At 32.1% G+C, this 17,072-nt stretch overlaps 1 protein-coding gene across 9 annotated transcripts in view; it reads left to right on the forward strand.

The window, feature by feature from the left end:
* STXBP5 (syntaxin binding protein 5) overlaps positions 1–17,072 on the forward strand; it is a 151,272-nt gene that overhangs the window by 102,477 nt on the left and 31,723 nt on the right. For 4 of the 9 annotated variants that reach the window (XM_072965999.1, XM_072966000.1, XM_006197741.4 and 1 more), the window contains 3 exons: positions 2,193–2,252; positions 2,355–2,402; positions 13,191–13,241. In XM_072965999.1, coding sequence (XP_072822100.1) covers positions 2,193–2,252; positions 2,355–2,402; positions 13,191–13,241 — 159 coding nt within the window. The remainder of the gene's footprint in view (positions 1–2,192; positions 2,253–2,354; positions 2,403–13,190; positions 13,242–17,072) is intronic. The other 5 variants (XM_072966003.1, XM_072966004.1, XM_006197742.4 and 2 more) reach the window with 2 other exon arrangements.

The following is a 17,072-nucleotide window of genomic DNA, read 5'->3' on the forward strand; positions in this document are numbered from 1 at the left end:
CTAATTAATATCAAAGCTCTATTCAAAAATCATCTGAAGAAATCCAAGTAATGAATATAGTTTTCCCCTTTCCATTTATTTTTAAATAAACCAACAGCCTCTCTGAAATAGGAGATTAATTCTAACATCCTGAATTCACATAAAAAATTATTTCTGCCATCTCCATTTGATCTTTATTTCAAAGAGCTCAGATTGCTTCACTGAGCACTTTAGTAATATAGGATTTTTTTTTAGTACTGCATCCAGAAATTTTGTGTGTATGTGTGTGTGAGTGAATGTATGAATATGTGTATATACATTTCAAATTGAAGAAAACCGAGAGCTACATAGGATTTGCCGTGTAACCTGGAAAAAACAAAAGCTGTGTGTATTTTCTATCCTTCTTTAACCATAGTAATTTGTAAAATATATTCGAGTAGGAAATGCTAAAAATGTTCTTAGAACTTCTTCATGAGCTATCACAGAAGTTTTGAGAACCAGTAGTAGGCATTTTCGGTTAGGAGAAAAATAAATCAGCTTTTATTTATATTTACGGCTTATGTTGCCTATTTTTCTGTTGAAAGTACTAAACATGTTGATAATTTTATATTCATGTTTAAATATTCTTACTCTGATATGAACTATATCAAGTAAAACAAGTATTTGTAAATTTTTGTTCATTCATGTGGCTATGTATCAGAGGTGAATAATATTTTAAAGTACATATAACATCGTAACCATTATCTTTTAAATCTGAATTATATTTATATAAGAAACAAGTATACCTATTTCTATTCCTGAAAATGTAACAGAGCTTATTGTCACTTATGTGATTTTTTTTCGATACAGTATTTATGAAGGTCTATATATGCTATTTAGCAAAAATAACATCGTTTCAAAAGAGTAATCTTTTATAAGACTGTTTTAAAAGTAATTGGATCCTACCAGTGTTGACAGGTTTTACTTGGTCTGAGAAGAGACTTCAAGGATATTCTCCAGCTGGCCAAAGAAAGAAAGTATGATTTTTGTGGGGGAAAGGGAAGTCAAATTTTGACCTTATTTATTAAGGCTGAGTATTTTCACTGGGATAAAAAAGAAATCAGCACACAAAACCTTTTTATTTACTTCCAGTTATGTTCTAGGTATTCACTTCTAGCAGAAAAGTTTTACTCACTCAGCAAATGTTTATTTAGAGATTCCAAGTGCAAAGGACTCCACTTGAGTGCAAAAGGGATGCAAAGATCAATCAGGTGGGATTCCCGCTTCTCAGTTCAGCCCAGTGGGAAAGGTCAGGTGTGTGTAAACTTAAAATATAAGGTTTAAGTGATTAACGTCATAAGAGAAGTAACAAACAAACTTACGGGAATTCAAAAGAGGGGAAGTGATCAATAGCTGGAATGATTGTGAAAATTTTGATGAATAAGTTGTCTTTTGAAATGTGTGCTATAAAAAATAAATCATTTGACTCTAAAAAGTCAACTAGAATACTACTTAGAATTCCATTTGTAATAGATTTATGTTAGAAATTAAAGAAATACTTTGAAAAATTAGAAACACCTTTTTAAGTAAAAGGGACAAAATCTTAATTATAAAAATATTAGATAAACTTAAAGTCAGCTGAAATAAAATTAAGTACTTCTTACCTCATGAAATTTAACTAATATTTGAACATATCTAAAATTATAAGTATTATCCTCAGTATTTTAAAGACCTCTATGATAACAGTAGAATTTATATGATTTTAAAGTTTGTATCTAGGAAGCTAACTTAAAATACACTTTACCAGGATAGTGCTTGTGCAGACTTCTCAGTGTTACTAGATAAACCTTATTCAGTTAACTAATATCAGGAATTTTTATATTTTCTTTCAGAAACCATTAATTCCTTATATTTTTCTTTATCTGTTCTCTTAACTCATAATATATACCAAGATTTCACCAAATGGTAATAACTTATGGCAAAACTATTATAAAGTTAATATTTATATATAGTAGAGATTGGTCTACCATGAAAGATAAATGCACTATTGATTGCTATACTTAGTATAATCTTGTAAGAATTATTATTAACCATATACATGACATTTTCTTGAGGCCAATAGTATGGGAACTTGTTTTAGGGGTTACCAGATTACTTTGTTTGTACTTGACCCTGACAGCTCAGTGTTCTGACTGACTTTGTGCCTGTTCCTTCCATTGTCTTCATTTGTGTAGGTTCTTCATCACCACACAATTCAGATGATGAACAAAAAATGAATAATTTTATAGAAAAGGGTATAGTATCTTTATTTTAAAGTATTTTCTTTTAATTATGTTTAATTCATTTAGTTTACTTTACATAGATTTTGACATTTTATATCAAAATATTATTTTCAGTGAAGATCAAAAGCAGAAAGTTTTCCAAGATGGTAGCCAGTGATATAGGTAGGAAATAGATATTTCTATTTTGTTTCTAATCCTTGCTGTATGCAATGCTAACTCAACTCTGGAAAATTATCTAATGCATTGCATTTTGTATATATTAATTTGTTATTCCTATGCTAAACAATCTCTTGGGCTGTGTTTCTTCTGTACTCATTGGGGCAATAATTATTAAAAATCAGTTAAATTGGGATTGCAGTTCTTCCTCTGACTTAACAATGTGAATTGTTCTATTAATTTTTATTTTTGCTTTATTTTAAAATAAAGCAGGGTTCAATTTATGCCATAAATAGTACAACTTTATATTCCCAAGTTTTGAAATTGTTTTCTTTATAGATTTATTTGTATTTTTTCCTACCTTTATTCTGTCCTCTTCACATTATCAAGACCCAAAATTTCAAGGAAATGATTCTTTAAAAGATTGACTTAGTCTGTAATCTGTGCTACCCCTAAGCTAAATAAGAATTTTCTAGGACTTCTTCCCCCTAAATAAAAATGACTGATAGACAGTATTTTATATTAATCCTTTTGATTGTTTCATATTTTGAAGTAAATTACTCAGTCCAAGATTTTCAAAGTTTAAAGCTGGGGGACAAAATATATAATTAAACTTCAGGGGTAAATCAAACTAGGGTATTTTAGTTTCAAAAAATTTGAGTATTGTGTGAAGATTTTTAAAAGCTTGAGGAACACCATTTTGCTAAGAGAATACATTTAATCTTTGATTGAAATACAAAATTTTTATTATGCTGTTATTACATAACTTATTTACCCCCAAACTCTCAGCATATATTCCTTGAATTATATTAAATTAGATGAATTTCTAGGCAGCTGAAATAGATTTACTTTTTTTCAACTGATATATTTTAATATGTAATAAATTTAAATTTCAAAAATTCTTAGAAATAGCATCCATGTTGTCTGCATGTTGTAAATTGAACCCTGTTTAGTCATGTTAACATTGGCTGACTTTTAGCACCTCTGCTCATTTTTTTAAATAAGGCGGTTTGTTCTTGGGCAAAGGGCTCTTCATTGGTGGAGAATCAATTATTTACCTCTGGTACTTGTGGATTTTTTAGTGAATCATTTGGTAATAGTTAAGTCACTTTAATTATGTACTTGTACTACAGAATAATTTTTCAACCCATTTCCTTTTTAGTATATTCTATCATAATAGTACTGTAGAGGTTCTTTTACTGTCATATAATGTAAAAAGTTAGAAGGGACTTTTCTCCATATAATTTACCAAAGAACTTAAAGAATTTAATTACGTGGGAATTTTACCTTGCAGGAAAGGTACTTTGTGCATACTTTTTTTGGAATAATTTATCTGTTTGATTTTTTATCCTGGGGTTATGTTTGCTTTGTTAAATGTATTGACTCACTTTCCGTTTTTTTTTCTGTGTTATGAATTGAATATGTAACATGGAATATCTGAGCCTGAATATTTGAAAGACTTCAATTAATAAATTTCTTAGAACTGAGAACGTTATTGAAAGGATAGTTCTTTTATAACATAAAAAGAAAGCAAGATTATTACAAACTATTGAATATAGTTCCCTGTGCTATACCGTAGGAACTTGTCGTTTATTTTGTTTATAGTAGCTTGTATCTGCTAATATGAAACTTCTAATTTAATTTCTATCCTCCCTCCTTCCCCTTTGATAACCATAAATTGTTTTCTGTGTCTACCGTACACCAGAAACTAGCACAGCATTGTAAATCAACTATACTTCAGTGTAAAAAAGAAAGAAAACAAGAATGTTATCAGCAAATTTTTCTTTTTGTCATGCCAGTTTCTATAGTTACATTTTTTGGGGAAGATGTTAACTCTATTCAACTTTCCAGACTTATGTCAGTTTTACAGTTATACATAATTTTTTATCTGCAGAAACCACTGTTATATCTCCTGTTTTATATATAATTTTATTTGTTTTCAGTAGAAACCTTTCAGTATTTTTTAATGGAAGTATAGTTGACTTACAGTATTATATTAGTTTCAGGTGTACAACACAGCAATTCAGTATTTTATACATTTCACACCAAAGTCATTACAATCTTTTTGACTATGTTCTCTTTGCTATACATTACATCCCTGTGACTTACTTATTTTATAACTGGTAGTTTTTTAATCCCAATATATATCTCAAGGTATACAAAAGGAAAGCTCACTTCTCAATTTTTTCTTCATTCAAATGGAGACTTTGCCATTGTATAGATTGTAAAGTTTTTGCAGTTTAAAAAAATGACAATTTATCTCCCCACATTAGTGTCGAGTTTTGTAATAAGACTTAGCATAAAATATGTCATTGGAAAATACGTAGAATGTCAATGAAACATTGGGAAAAAATCATAGAATCTCCTAAAGATGTCTCTGTGAAGACCTGTTTTCCATATGAAGCTTAATGTTATCAAGTGTGCTAGGACTCTGTGAGCGTTCTGAACTCAACTATGTTTCCTATCGTCCAATCCCATACTTACTCTGAAGTATCCTGAACCTCATAAAACTATCACCTTGCTCTTCCTCAGTCTACAGACGTTTTTGGCTTCAGGTTAGGCAGTTATGTGGTGGCCTAAAAAGGGAAAGCATAAGAATTAAGCCTAGAACCTCCAAGGCTGGCACTGGTTAAAGAATGTTTTGTATAAAAAGCTAACTGAATATCTTGGCTCTGAAATTTTGTCCCTAAGTTTCATCTATTCCTTGAAAGTAACTGCTGTTTGTATCATATTGGAGAGGACAGAGCCAGGGTATGTATTGGATATTATTCACACTTTAACAATCTAACCCAACCATGAAAAATCAACTTTTTTTGCTGCCTGACAGTACAGCTGAGATGATAACAGTAATTTTTTAAAATATACTTAACAATTACATTTTTCCTGGCACACTGTGTCTGTCGTTTATAAATATTTTTCTCTTACTCAGAAACCTCAATTAGCTACTTCCTGTTATTTCCCTGTTCTACAGACGAGGGCACTATGAGTTAAAGTAAGATATCTATTAGTTACACAGCTAGAGAATGACAGAGCCGTGATTTACACGCAGGTAGCCCACTCCACTGTTTCTCCTCTTCAACACGGTTCTATAGTTCTGTTAAGACAATTTCCTGATAGTTTTAAAGATTCAAAAACAAATTTTACTGTGTGATTTGTAACTAGATAATCTGGTTATGACCCTGTCCTATCTACGTGGTAACCTGGGAAAAAGAAGGCTTATATTAAGTTCTGTCCATCTTGCTACCCATCACCCAAACATAATGTAACAGTGCCTGGAAGTCTACTTTCCTCAAACAGCAAACTTAAGTGAGAGTATCTAGAGCAGTCAGTGGAGTTCCCTAACCTATCCACCCAAAGGCTAGCTTCACTGTTTCCTGACTGACAGCTAACTCAGGTAAATGATACTGACAGTGACCTCCTTGTTCACACATAAGAATAAGAGCCTAAAAAGACATAACTTTAGTCTTGTGAATTTAACAGCAAAAATATAGCAGAGTACAATGCAACTGTAGCATCCCTAAAGAAAGGTAAATGTACATGTGAAATACATAGAGTGATTTCTTTTACTTGTTCATACCTTACAATTAATTTTTATTAGCAAAATCTTAATGAGCAATGTTTCCAAAATCAATGAGTTTCCTGTAGTCAGTTAGCAATTTCTGTAAATCACTTAAAAAAAAAAGATTGGTTATCAATTTATTTGTTCATTATTTACATTTTATGAAATTTCAGAAACAGAAAAATATATAAAGCTTTTTATTATTTCAAGTTTTTATAAAAATAGTCCTAAAATGTGTATCTTTGTTAAAATATTCAACAAATTTCTCATGATATACTTATGGGTAGAATATGGTCCAGATGTTAGCATTGTTTGGTAGATTTTGAAATTACATGATTAAATTTCTCTAGAGATTATTCTGTTTCATTATGATTCCATTTAATTCTGAAAGTACATTTCTAGCTGGATTCTATAGTCTACAACTCTGCTCATGTCCCATTTTAATTACTAACTTTCGTATGGGAGGAATGATTATCAAATTGATTACATGAAACTGTGAGGGGGAAATAATACTAGAGATTAAAGAATAAAAATTCAAAAGTATAATGACTTAATGACTGCTGTGCTAAAACAAATAGAAATAATAACTCTATTTAATGAACACCTCCTAAGTTTTAGACATTATACTAAATAACTTTCATATGGTATTTGTTAATATAGGAAGGATTTTACCTCCAAGGCCCCTTTTTATCTCTCAAATGTCTGAATTAGCAGTTACTCAGGGAATGATTTTTCTTCATTAACAAAAAACAGAAGTAATTTTTTAAGTCAGTTTAAATGAAGATAATGTCCAAGTGCTGTTTTCATTAGTTCTCCTGTACCTGAGTCCCAGTGATTTCTTTTTTACATTGAAGTGTTCTAACAGAACTTAAATTTGTTCTGAATCGTTATATTCTAAATCACTAACTCATTAAATCCTACAATTTTAAATTAGCTCTCGCCCCTTTATTTTTCAAGGAAAGAATTTAAGCCTCAAAGAAGTTAAATGGCATATCCAAAGTAGTATCCCATGGCAGTGACTTAGCCAACACCAGAATCCAGGTGTCTTGACTATATGCTATACAGCATGTCCCTGCTCTCGGATTGTGTGGTCTCTTCTTATGCTGTCTTCCCAATTCACTTATATTTAAAATTTGAAAAATAAATTCCCAGAGGTTTATTTGGAGTTAAATGAATTTGAAAAGGTATGTATGAAATTAAGTAGAATTTTAAGTTTTAAAATTATTCTAATTCACTATAAAACCCAAATTAGTACTGATATTTCTAGTTTATATTCCCCAACATTCAATCCAAAATGCGGCTCTTACATCTATAGAAGTTCATCTTTATATTTAATCCACAACATGGCCATTGAAAGAATAAAAGCTCATCTTGGAAGAGAAGATGAATCAAGTGTGCAGTCATACCGTTTTTACAGGTAACTTTAATATTTCCTACTTTGAAAAACAATTATTACTTAGCCTTAATCGGTCAAGAACTAAATTTCACAGGCAGGTACTTTAAAACCATTATACAAGTTGGAGTTCTTCTAACTGAATTCTTTTTTTTTTTTTCAGATGAGTAAAACCTGAAGAGTATAACATATTGTATATTCAAACTTTAATTCTATTTGTGAATGTATTTTCTGTCCAATCATAATAAAACCTGTTCAGCAAAGTCTGTTTGTGTGTTATATACCAGTACTGACTATTTAGGCATCTCTCTCTATATAGAATCGTCTTTTTCTTACATTAGAATGGAATATACAGTGATCTTTTTGGAAGTAACTTGGTTGATGCTTCCTAACAAAGAAAATTAGTCCAAATTACATTTCCATTACTGAAATAATGTTTTTATCATCTGTTGTTTGAATGGGACTATTAATGTGGCAGTTTATTTTCTGTCATTATTTATTGTATTAGTTTGCTGGGGTTGCCATAGGAAACTACCACAAACTGGATGCCTTAAGCAATAGATATTTATTTTGTCTAGTGTAGTTCTGGAGGCTACAAATCCAAGATCAAGGAATTGACAGTTGTTTTTTGTTTTTTGTTTTTTTTCCTTCTGAGGCCTCTCCTTGGCGTGCAGATGACTGTGTTCTTGCTGTGTTCTCACATGGCCTGCCTTCTAGACACATGAACCCCCCTGGTGTTCTTATGTGCCCATATTTCTTCCTCTCATATGTACCAGTCACATTGGATTAGAGCTCACATTTAGTGGCCTCATTTCAACTTAATCACCTCTTTAAAGGCTCTAGCTACAAAAAAGTATTCTGAGGTACTGGGGTTTAGGGCTTCAACATAGGAATTTTAGGGGAACAATTCAGCTCATACCACTTATTATGTAAAGCTTATGTAATACTTTTTGTTCTATAGAAAATGTTTTCATTCGTTAACCATGTTTATTTGAGACACATTAAGTGCTAGGCCCAAACAGAAATGCAGTATTTGGCAAGATAAATTCTGTTCCCTGTCATACAATTTATATTCTAGCATGGGAGATAGAAATCGACATATTAGTTCAAATGGCTAATTATCAAATGACATATTAGTTCAAATGGCTAATTCAAATGGCTAGTTCATTATACTTGAAACAAGTTGCACCGGACCTCTGTAGCTGGTGAGAAAAGTGGTATTGTCACTTTATTCTAATTATTGAACCTCTCTCAATACAAAGATCAGTTTGCTTTTTTTGGCATCTTCATATTGTCATAATAATTCATTTTACCTTTTATTGCTGGTAGATTAATGTAAAAGTCACATTCTAAAAAGCAGAAGTTATAGTACTGTTTTCCTTTAAGAAACCTTCCTTAGGAAAATAAATGTGGAACACAGTGGGTAGAAAAACTAAGAGAAGATTACAAAGCATCTGTCTGATTTCAGCGCAGCAATAAGCATCTCTATAATTGAGAAACTTCTACAGAGATTTCTACAGTTGCAAAGGACTAAAAAGCTTCAGCCGTGATGAAACTGTCACCTGTGGTATATTGGTTCAAGGAGTCCCCTTGCTTTAAGATTTACTTCTCTTGAACATCATGCATCTTTCCTTGATACTGAAACCGCCATTGCAGACATGATTGTTGTGGTCAGTATAACTTCATAATTCTTTCCAAGCAAATGCACCTCTTTACTGCTTATTCAGCCAGTCAGCTTGATATCGTCAATCAGGTTTCTAAGAAGAGAGAGCAAAGACTCATGTTAACAGCCTGCTGGACTATATCGTTGACTCCAGTTTTCTTCAGACTGAAGAAACTTCTTTACTGTCATTCTCATTCTTTCTGCTGTGGACAAAGGCACAAAGAGAGCTAGATTATACTTTAAAGTGACAAAAGATGTCAAAGCAAGGAAGATACGGGGTACAAGGGCAAGAGTTGAAGAATACACAGGTGAAGAAGAGAGAAACAGTTTGTCTTTCAAGAACTTGTTCAGGTCATATGTCTTCAGTTTGAAAATTGAGTAACTTCAGAACATGAACAAAAGGTTCTTTCTCAGTGCAATGAAATCAGCTGGCAAGGCAACTGTGTTGGCAAGTACTTCTGAGACTTCTGAGAAATAAAAGCATGAGCTTCAGAAAATGCGGGATGAAGTCTGCAACTGCTTCCTCACAGAATTATAACCAGAGTACAGTATATAAGCTGAGAGGATTGACTAGAGGTTCTCCAGAGATGGATCTGCCTCTTGTGGACCTGCCATCAAAGAGGTTGACTAGACAGACCTGAAAACAAGGATATTCCCCAGAAATAGTCACAAAAACTGAAAGATAGAAACGTTTAGCCTAAATTTCAACCTGGACCTTAGGTTTAGGGCTTAACCTCTTGCAGAAAACAACAGTAAAACTAGTCAAAATATATGAGGCTCTTCTTTCCAGACATTGAGCCACAGGAAGTCCAGGACGGTCATCATCAGGAGAAAGAAAAAACATGAGATGAGCCCCACAATCTCCCCAGCTTTCTATCAGAGAATACTTTCCTCTTACAATGCAGAGCGAGTGGAACCCAAGTGAAGCTGCAATCTCAGTAAGCTAAGGAAGCAGGAATTGGAGTGACTAGAATTTGTGAGGCAGGGCAACAGAAAGGAAGGACTGCTCCGAGGGGAACTTCTTTAAGTCTGTAGAGATTCAGTGCAGGTCCTTGCCTTGGGGCTGGGCCACATGTGAGCTTGAAGATCCCACTCGGCCTAGTAGCAGCCGCCTGCTGTGAGGCCGAGAGCTGCCTAGTGGTACCAGAGGTCATGCGAAGCTAGGAGTAGACTAGTAAGACCTTCCTGAGCACCTCAGTCATCCTGTTGATATTCCAAAAAGGCCACTCCTTAAGAGTAAAGATGACTTCTGTAGTATAGAAGTCATACTCTAGAACTAAGTTCGAACTGAAACAGACCCACCCTAACAAGGAATAAAGTCAATCCCGTTAAAACAAAAAGGATCCACCAGTAATTTAACTGCATGGCAGAACAAAACACTTACTAAGGTTGATGGTATAATCCAGACTCCCTTCAACATAATATCCACTATGTCTGCATTCAGTCAAAAGTTCCCAGGCAAGATTCAAAATTAAAAGTAGAAAAATATGACCCATAATCAGGAATTTAAAAATCAGTAGAAACAGACCTCAAGATGACCTAGATGTTGAAATTAGCAACCAAATATTTTAAAACAGCTTCTATAGTATGTTCAAGTATTGGAATGGAAAAAATGGTCATAGTGAATGAACAGATGGAGACTATCAGCAGGGAAAATAAAAACTTCATAATGAATAAAATGAAAATACTAGTACTGTAAAGTTCAATAGCTGAAGTGATAAATTCATTGGATGGGTGTAGTAGATATGACTGGATGGAAACTACAGAAGAAAGGGCTATGGAAACTGAAGACATAAATACAAGTTATACAAGAATGCCAAGGATTTAAATCCCCCCCTCCACTTCCTCCTTTCTACCCTTTCCCATAAAAATATCTTATAAATTACTCAGGTTATTTATCTTCTTTGTTATATTTAGATATATTAAATTTAGTTTTAAAAAAATTTTAATGAACTTAAAAGAGGTTGAGCTTATAGTTATATATGCCATTCTATATTTATGTCCTAAAATTTTTTTCCATTTTTCTGTTTTAGTTACTTGGAATTAGAATTAGACTAAAGAAATATTGAGTTATTTGCAAGTATATTAATAGTTCACCTGCATAACACTTTACAGTTTATGCAAAAAGTTATTTATTAATAAATAATAACTAACAGTTTTCAAATTCATACTGTGTGTCAGGTATTATGCTTAATGTTTTGCTTATGTCATCTTATATAATCTTCACAACTTTGAAATTATCATTATCTATCCTGTTTACAGATGAGGAAGTTTGAGATTTAGAGAGGCAAAGTGACTGGCCTGAAGTCACACACCTCGTAGTTGGTTGACTTAGATTCAAACTCATATTTGGTCTGATTCCAAATCCAGTCCTAACCACTGTACTCCACTATACTTTACACTTCCACAGTTTATAAACTAGATATTGAAGCTTATTCAAGAAACATTTGTTGTGGACTTACTGTATCTCCATAATGGGTTTGATGACTTAGTCTTGTTTCCTATTGTGAAGTTGCTTTGAGTCTAGGGACCTTGATGCTCAGTGTGGTCCACCAACCAGCAGCATCACCATCTCCTGGGAGTCTGTTAGAACCGCAGAATCTGATGTAATAAGATTCCCAGGTGATTGGTATACACATTCAAGTTTTACAAGCACAGGCCCTGAAGATTTAGAATAACTTAAATCAAGAATAGGGGGTCTAGAGAGGCATTCACATCATCTGATTCTGAAAGATTATCTTTAGAGACTGTACCAGACTGGCTTTTCTCCTTCAGATATCACGTACATTGTATAGTTATTTATCAGTCTATGTACTTTATACCTACGATAAATAGTTAAAATCTCTGATTCTTTCAAAAGTGTTTAATATTGTATTCTAGAAAAAAATGTTGAGTCATAGTTTAGAAAACGATTTGAGGAAGGTATAATATCTTCTGATTTTAAGGGAATTGGATGTTAAATATAATAGCTATTTATATGAGATCAACCAACTGTAGATTTTGTTTGGCTATTTTAGTTTTCTGTTACATTTTAACTTTTAATTGAGATTGATTATGTGTAAAAAATAGGATAAAACCAATTCATATATTTGAACTTTATTTTTTAATGGATGCTGATTAATGAAGCTTAGAAATAAAAACCTGATTTCCCCCATCCCTTTCCAATTTGCCTAATGCCTCTTTCCTAACACTGAATTTATCATTTTTTTAGATGTGGAAGTTATGTACTATGACTGGATTTCTCTTTGTTACATGGCGCCCTTATGGACTAGCAGGGTCTGTTCTTTAAATATCTCCTAACAGTCCAAAATTTAACCCAATATACACATTCATGTATTAACAAACAAATGCTTTTTCAAAATTTCACATAGGAAGCACCATTTTGTTACGCATGCAATGCCACTAACATATTAGATGTAGTTGAACGCCTCCTAACTTTAAATCACTTCCTAGATTAAGGCAATAACTGATTTTGAGGATGGAAAGTGAATTCCAGTAAGTTTTCACATAGGCTTTTTTATTATTCCAATACAAAATAAAAGTATCTATAGTATATATAGTATATAGTATCTAGTTGATGGTTTTGTAAATACTCTAATTTTAGACTGAGCATGATTTTGTGTTTTTGTTTTTTACTAAAATGTGAATAGAGGTGGTAACATATTTGAAGAAATGGGTGAGCCAAATATTTTGTGATGTAAACAAATACTTCAATTTGTAGATATAGGTTTGTCCTATATTCAAGAGATTACCTTAAAAATAATGAGCCAAATCACTGTGAAGATGAGGAGCTGGAAAAATTTTATTGTATCTCATACCCAAACTCAGTCTTATGCCTCTGTTTTCTTTATCTGCAACACCTTCTTTCTGAGAAATGACTTTGCTTCTCTTAGAAAAGCCTAACCCTTTCCTGTGAGTCTAAGAAATAATTAACTGTTAGAATTTACAAGGCTTCCTTAAAGTGAGAGCTTCAAGCACACAGAGATTACATCACGTAAGTACAAACTTTTTTAAAAATTGAAGTGATTTACATTCCACCCATAACATTATTAATCATTTTAATTGTCTTAGCATCTAGATTTAGTAAGAAAAATATTCACTCCTGTCTTGAAGCAGTTGGCATGACTTAAGTATAAAAAAATATTCTTCAAAACTTTAAAAATGCATTTTATTTTTCAGCAAAGATGTCGAGGAAGTTAAGCTTGCCTACTGACCTAAAGCCTGACTTAGGTAAGTAAAATAAATAAATGAAAGTACATAGAAGTTAACTCTCTTTAATGGGAAGTAAGGAAATCAGGAGATATAAAATGACCATAGCCTAGGTTTTCATTGAAAATCAACTGTAAAATGACTAAAATGTTTAAGGATTAATAGCCTTTAGGATGCCATCTGTAAATAATAAAAGATAATTATAATATAAATTTAAGTGAACCAAAAATAGTATATTTCCTCAGCCCTCTCATACTTCATATCTAAACAAAATTTAGTGTGGGATTAAAATCTGTGTGATTCCAGATTAATTTCTATTAACTGTCTGAAAACTTATTTTGAACTCTATGATTTACAAGATTTTATAAGAATTTAATATTTTCAAAATAAATTACTAATTTTCTGTACTGCAGTGAATCTCTTACATCAAGAATCGTTATTACTTTTTGGTGATAACAAGTTTGGGGAAATATTTCTTTTTCTATAGCACTTTCTATGCAACCCGTCCATTAGGAGAGCAGAGTGACTATATTCAGATATTCTTTTTGGTTTATTATATCCAGCTCAAAAACAGTTCCCTAATATCCCAGGATAGGGGTAAATGGCATTCCAATAAAGATAAAGATTCCATATAGTAAATATAAAGCTGGATTTCTTTTTAAGCTCATTTTTTTCATTTTAGACATTTTTATTGCCTTTAATTGAATAAGAAATATGACTGCATAATGATGATTTCACCTATCTTTAGCCTGGAAATAACTAGATTTTCTCCTTTATATTTGCTCACTCACCTCATCTTCTCACTGTTTATTCTCTAGATTCCTTGACTATCTTATTATGCATAATATAAACTTAGGTATTGGTCCATTTTGCCATGTTAATTTTAGCATTTCCAAATCATAGTCTTAGTTATACTGATAGAAAGCATGTGATTATGAGTGAGTAGGCATAATACCTTCCACTGTCATTAGTAAAATGTTCCATTCCTGAACATAGGAAAAACAATTTATTAGTATCACTGGTGTTAAGAGAACCAGTGTTAACCAGTGTTAACCAGAATTAATTCTGGAATGTAGGACGTTTTGAGAAGAGCACAGTCCCCTTTACTATAAAAATGAAAGATGTTATTTGAACCCAAGTGTATCTGAGGATTACTTTATGCCTTTTTTCCCAACAAAGGGATTCAGAGTTTTCATCAGACTCTCAAAGAGGCCCATGATTTCAGTAACACTAAATACTACTAGGTGAAAATGGTTTTGTGTCTTTTAGTATCTTAAAAATCTGAGAAAACACATGTAGAAGTACTTTTAAAATTAGTAAAAATATCCTATCAATAATTTTTAGAAGAATAGTCACACTTATGGATTATTTAAGTAATTTAATCAGAGCGTGTGCTCCATGCTTCTGTAGATCATCTTTTTTCAGTTTATCTTTTACCTGTGTGCCCATGTATTTCAGTGCCCTAAGCCGATTATAGCTTTAATACATACCTTGAAACAATATTCATGTTACCTAAATAATTTCCCTTCAAGTCATTGTGCTGCTGAACTGTTTTTTCGGTAGAGATTCTTAGCTGGTAATTCTTTTACGCTGGCCAGAGAATCAGTCTGGAGAAACAGCTATGTTGATAGGCTCACACTGCCAAATGTTGCTAAAATAGCTGAGCTGTTGGAGTGTCCTGCAGCTGTGGAAGCTTCTGTGAGTAGAATTCACTTTTGCTTATAGGGAAATTGTGCAACAGTGTACGTTCAGCATAGCTTCACTCTAGATTCCATGGCCCAAAACTCAGAAACCGTGGGTGATGTTGCTAGACTTCTGATGTCACTTTTCAAGTATCAGGAACAGGAGGCAAAATATCAAACTGTTATGTATCTTAAAGTGAATAAGTTTTTTGTCCTAATTTGTACCCTGCCCAAATTTACCTCTAGGCATTATGTTTTGATTGGGAGATGTAGAATTTTGTTGCTTAAGGCTCTATGTGGGCAGGAGAGTACATACGAGTAGAATGTTGTAGGCATCCAGAGAATAACAAGGAAGCAGCGATTTTATGAAATGTTTGTATCATCTAGAGCTGGATAGAGGCATTAATGACAGATTTTTTTCTGGGTTTAGATCTGCCAGAAAGACCACACATTCAGGTTTATTTTTTTTTAACCTAAAGACTGAACTTTAATGCTCAATAATAACCAAAACCCTCCATTCATATGAAACTGGTTATATGACTAACCCTGTGTCTATCTGAAGTTGGCTAATGGAAAGTTTTAGATTTGACGAGGGGCACAAATTCGAACTCTTCCATTAGCTAGCTTTCTCATCCTGAGCAAGTCATTTTCTGTCTGAGCTTCTATTTTATTATTTGTTAAATTGTACTGATAATACTTCTCAGGGTTGTTATGTGGAGTCAATAAAATGATACATGTAAAGTTTATAATCACATTTAGCACATGGTAGCCTTGCTTAGTGGTAGCTATTTTCATATCTGCTCTTATTACTGCAGTTAAAATGAAAATTTCTATTCTATTTGTTTAGCTTGCCCAGTTTCTAAAATTTAAGCTACAAAGACCCACAATATCTAACTTAATAGCAGTCAGTGGAAGTACTAATTCATGAACTGCTGAAAATTTCGACTTGTTTTCAAACAGTTCTAGACAGATAAAATAAGCAGCCTAATTCTATGAGTTCAAAGTTGATTCTGATTCAGTTCATTTTTCAATATTGATATAGCCATTGGCATTTTTTGTAAATAATTTTTATAGAGAAATCATATACTAAAAATGCAGTTACAGTTCATGAATTTTATATAGTTAAATTAGTCTATTAAATTAAAATAATGTCTGCTTGGCCTGTGAATCAACATTTAAAATATCGATTGTTGTGAATCACCTATTGTAATATTAATAAATAACAGTAAAAGTTTTATGAAGGTTAATTTACATTGAAATTTATATTATCAAATTTTCTTGTATCACTGATCTTCATTTTTATCACTAGGTCACAACTGATCATATAGGTGATTATGTCTGTTCACCTTGTATGTGTATGTTTCATTAAAGTAACAAATATTCTTATTGTTGGAAAATAAATTTTTAATTTCTGTTATTTTACTAAAATAACTTTTGCAGCATAAAGAGTTAACATTTGGAATCAATATCATATTACAAACTCATTCAGTAATGAACTGTTGTTTATGGAAAGTTGTTTCATTTACATTAAGTAGTTCTTTTCTATCATGTAATAATCTGTAACAGAAAGTACAACTCAGGCAAAAGAAAAGCATTTTTAGAAACTATAGTTAGAAATAACCCATGCTGTTTTCATAACTAGTGATGGTTTATTTTCAGAGGCTAGCTATAATCAAACTTATGCTGTATGTAATTATTATTTGGGAGAATATTTTTTAACCTGTGAATGTAAATTTGATTACAAAATTCCTAGTGTAACTAGGATTCAATTATACCTTTTTTATTTAATAAAATACAGCTTAGAAGACTTGAACATGTATTTTTATTTTTCACCTTATAAAGTCATTTCTTACAGCACAGGGTACTATAGTCAATATCTTATAATAACCTATAATGAAAAAGAATATGAAAAGGAGTATATATATGTATAACTGAAACATTATGCTGTACACCAGAAATTAACACATTATAAACCAACTATACTTTAATTTAAAAAATTATAAAAAAGAAACAAGGCACTAGAGTAGTAACCTAACATACACTTAGCTTTTTCATTTTCTTAACACTATGTAAATATATATTTTAATAATAAAATCATAACTATTGTCAAAACTCAAAAAAAAAGTCATTTCTTTCATGGTAGCATTAAGAGCATGTGATGTCAGCAGTG

This window comes from Vicugna pacos, chromosome 8, assembly GCF_048564905.1.
Source record: "Vicugna pacos chromosome 8, VicPac4, whole genome shotgun sequence".
Lineage (NCBI taxonomy): Eukaryota > Metazoa > Chordata > Mammalia > Artiodactyla > Camelidae > Vicugna > Vicugna pacos.